This window comes from Penaeus monodon, chromosome 24 (genome assembly GCF_015228065.2).
Source record: "Penaeus monodon isolate SGIC_2016 chromosome 24, NSTDA_Pmon_1, whole genome shotgun sequence".
In the NCBI taxonomy this organism is placed as follows: domain Eukaryota; kingdom Metazoa; phylum Arthropoda; class Malacostraca; order Decapoda; family Penaeidae; genus Penaeus; species Penaeus monodon.
Genome location: NC_051409.1, coordinates 3215509 through 3218384, shown reverse-complemented (window position 1 = coordinate 3218384; position 2876 = coordinate 3215509). Strand labels below are relative to the sequence as shown.

Here is a 2876-nt window from a genome sequence, read left to right as displayed (position 1 = left end):
AGCAAAAAACAGAGACAGAAAAAAAGCTAACCGACAGAGATAGACTCTGCCCTTCATCTGACAGGATCACATGAACTCATTTACTTTGTTTCACAGAAAGGGGGTCCCTGAGATGCGGTACGAGGAGCTCTTGACAGTGATCGGCTCGGGGGATGACGCAGTAAAAGATTCCAAACAGCTGTGCCGAGGTGCCCCTCTCGAGCCAGTGGGTAGTCTCTCTACCCACGCTCCCTCGCAGTCACATCCAACCGCCGCAAGATAGTGAGTCTCCTCATCGCTGCTGGGGCTCCTCTCACCTCCATGACTGGGGCCTCACTCTCCTGCAGCAGGCTTGGAACTCCCCTGATGTCACAATCCGAGTACAAGTTCTCATCACTAGGGTAAGAAACTTCTAATAAAAGGCATTTCTGTCTGATCACCACGAATAGAACTAACATGCTTACCTTCAAGCATTAAAGCCTATAGTATAATTTGATTACAATATTCTCCAATTGACACTCTAGTAATTGAAATGATGGAATTCAACCCCCAGGCTTATAAGAACAGGCTGGCTTGGGAGAAGCTGCAGCTCCCGCCTCGTGAACACCTTCTCCACCAGGGTATAGACCGCATGCTGGACACTCTAGGAGGCCCAACGCCATGGCGGACCAAGTGGAAATACTTGGGTGTGAAGACGCTCACGGCTCTTATGTGCACAGCCGCCCAGTTTAATTGCACCATCACAGTGTTCTTTCTGCAACAGGCAGGGGCTCTGAGCTTCTTGTTGAGTGAGGGTGGCCACACGTCCCTCCACGTGGCGCTCCATTATAAACACTGGAGTCTTGCAGCTGTCATGGTTAAAGACATGAACGCGAGCCTTTACATATCTGACTTGTCGGAAATTCTGCCAAGGGACATCATGCCAAACTACTTACGAGAGGAAATAGAAGTGGTTAGTGTTTTTGCTACCTACCCGTTTCTTTCTTTTCTTTTTTTTTTATAAAATATCTTGTACTTTATGTCTTTTATACTGTTGATAGAACACAAATATTTTTGTCATAGTACTATTTCATTACACAATATATGTAAATATAATTATAAAAATGAGAGCATTTTTTCCACACAGGCTTTGCATGCAAAGGAGAAAAGGAAACTAGATGATATGTATGAAAAACTGAAAGATGAGAGCGAAAAAGATGTAAAGCTTATAATCCAACTAACGGACGACCTCTTCTCCATCTATCAAAACTCAGACAGCAGCAACAGCTATGAAATTCCGTCTTACCTCTCCTCTATTGTCTGTGCATCACTGTCAGTAGCAGCGCAGAGAGGACTTCTGCAGCTCATGTATATGATTGTGAAAGTCTGCGGGATACATCCAGACACAGTGGTTGATTACACCAACGACACCACCGCGCTTCACCTGGCAGCGGCCCATGGCATCTCCGGCTGCGTGGCCCTCCTCCTGGATCTTAAAGCCAATCCTCTGCAGCCAGACAAGTACGGGCACACGGCCTTGCATTTTGCTGCCATGAACTGCCACGACTCAACCTACCAGCTCCTGGCGGCAATGGTTCATGATGAGGAACCAGTGAGCGGAGCAGGTACTGTGCCTTCAGAAATCAAAGAAAATGTGGTTAAGTATCTCAAGTTGTACCGGAAGACGGAGACTGCGATCAAGGATAACACTAACGTTCCAGAAAGAGCTGATCCGGCAGAAGCAACAGTGACTTTACTCAAACAGGTGGGCTTGAGTGACATCATAGATGACTGCAGTGACTTCAGTGTTGACTTCAGCGAGGGTGAGGCAAGGGAAGTGAGCACAGCAGTCCAAAAGGAATGTCAGATTATTGCCGATGGAGTAGCATTACAAGACAAGACTTACGAGGGTACCCTGACTCTCGTGGGGAGTTCATCCGATGGCACACGCTTATATGCACCGGATGAATGTGACATTAGCATTGTTCTTTCAAATATCCCGGATGTTGAGGTCATGGTAGTGGAACAGAACGAGCGGGAGGTTTTAGACTGTGGACACAGGCTCAGAATCGAGGTCAAGACAGACGCACCAAACTTTCAGGGCAACACACTCATTGAAAACTTCTACAGCCTCATTACGAGCTACCTGGAATGCCATACCCTGCATGACAAGCGACTGAGCTTTGTTCCCCCTGGAGTGACAAGGACCCAGGTGGGCGTGTCCCTGTCCTTCGCGTGGCAGGGGAGCCAGTACCCGCTCCTACTCGTGGGCGTCGACCTGGTGCCGGTGCTCCCTCTTCCCTGGCCCAAGGACGTGCTGAGACCAGCGCTGACGCCTCCGGACATTCAGGAGGTCCACCTCAGCAACAAGGCAGATGGAACTTGGCGATGCAGCTTTGCAGGAGCCGAAGTAGCGGTAATCAGCCAGCTCTTGCCTGAGGAACGACGGGTGTTTCTGTCCTGCAAGACGCTGCTGTCCCGCTTGAAGGCCGAGGTGTGGATGCCCCGAGACGTGAAGTCGCTCTACACCTGGTGGGATTCCCGCCAGTGGAAGATTCCCATTCCGGCCGGATTCGCGCTCAAGAACGCCTTTCTCAACGTCTTGGAACGGAAGCGAAGGGAGGGACTCGAGTGGCACGAGCAGGACCTGCTCAAGTGGATGATCAAAGTGTTTAGGGAAATGTGCAACGCTGACGTGGAGGTTTTCGCAGAGCAGGATGAGGTGCAGCCGCGCGAGGTCCTTGTGCCCAAGAAAGTGTACGCTTACTTCGGAGGCGATTTTGAGAAGCCGAAAGTCGGCGACGGGGCTCCGGATATCATCGAGATTTTTTAGTATTTTAGTATTTTTAGTCATTGGTTTATCAGTCACATCCGATTATATTCTCTCTAAGTCATTGATAAACCTCTGTTTTGTAGTG

At 49.3% G+C, this 2876-nt stretch overlaps 1 protein-coding gene across 1 annotated transcript in view; it reads left to right on the top strand.

Annotated features, from left to right (window-relative positions):
* The window catches only part of LOC119588801, a 3137-nt gene extending 346 nt beyond the window's left edge, over positions 1 to 2791 (top strand). The window contains 5 exon segments of the mRNA XM_037937449.1: positions 97 to 224; positions 227 to 304; positions 307 to 380; positions 533 to 931; positions 1106 to 2791. Coding sequence (XP_037793377.1) covers positions 97 to 224; positions 227 to 304; positions 307 to 380; positions 533 to 931; positions 1106 to 2791 — 2365 coding nt within the window.
* The last annotated feature ends 85 nt before the right edge of the window (positions 2792 to 2876 follow it).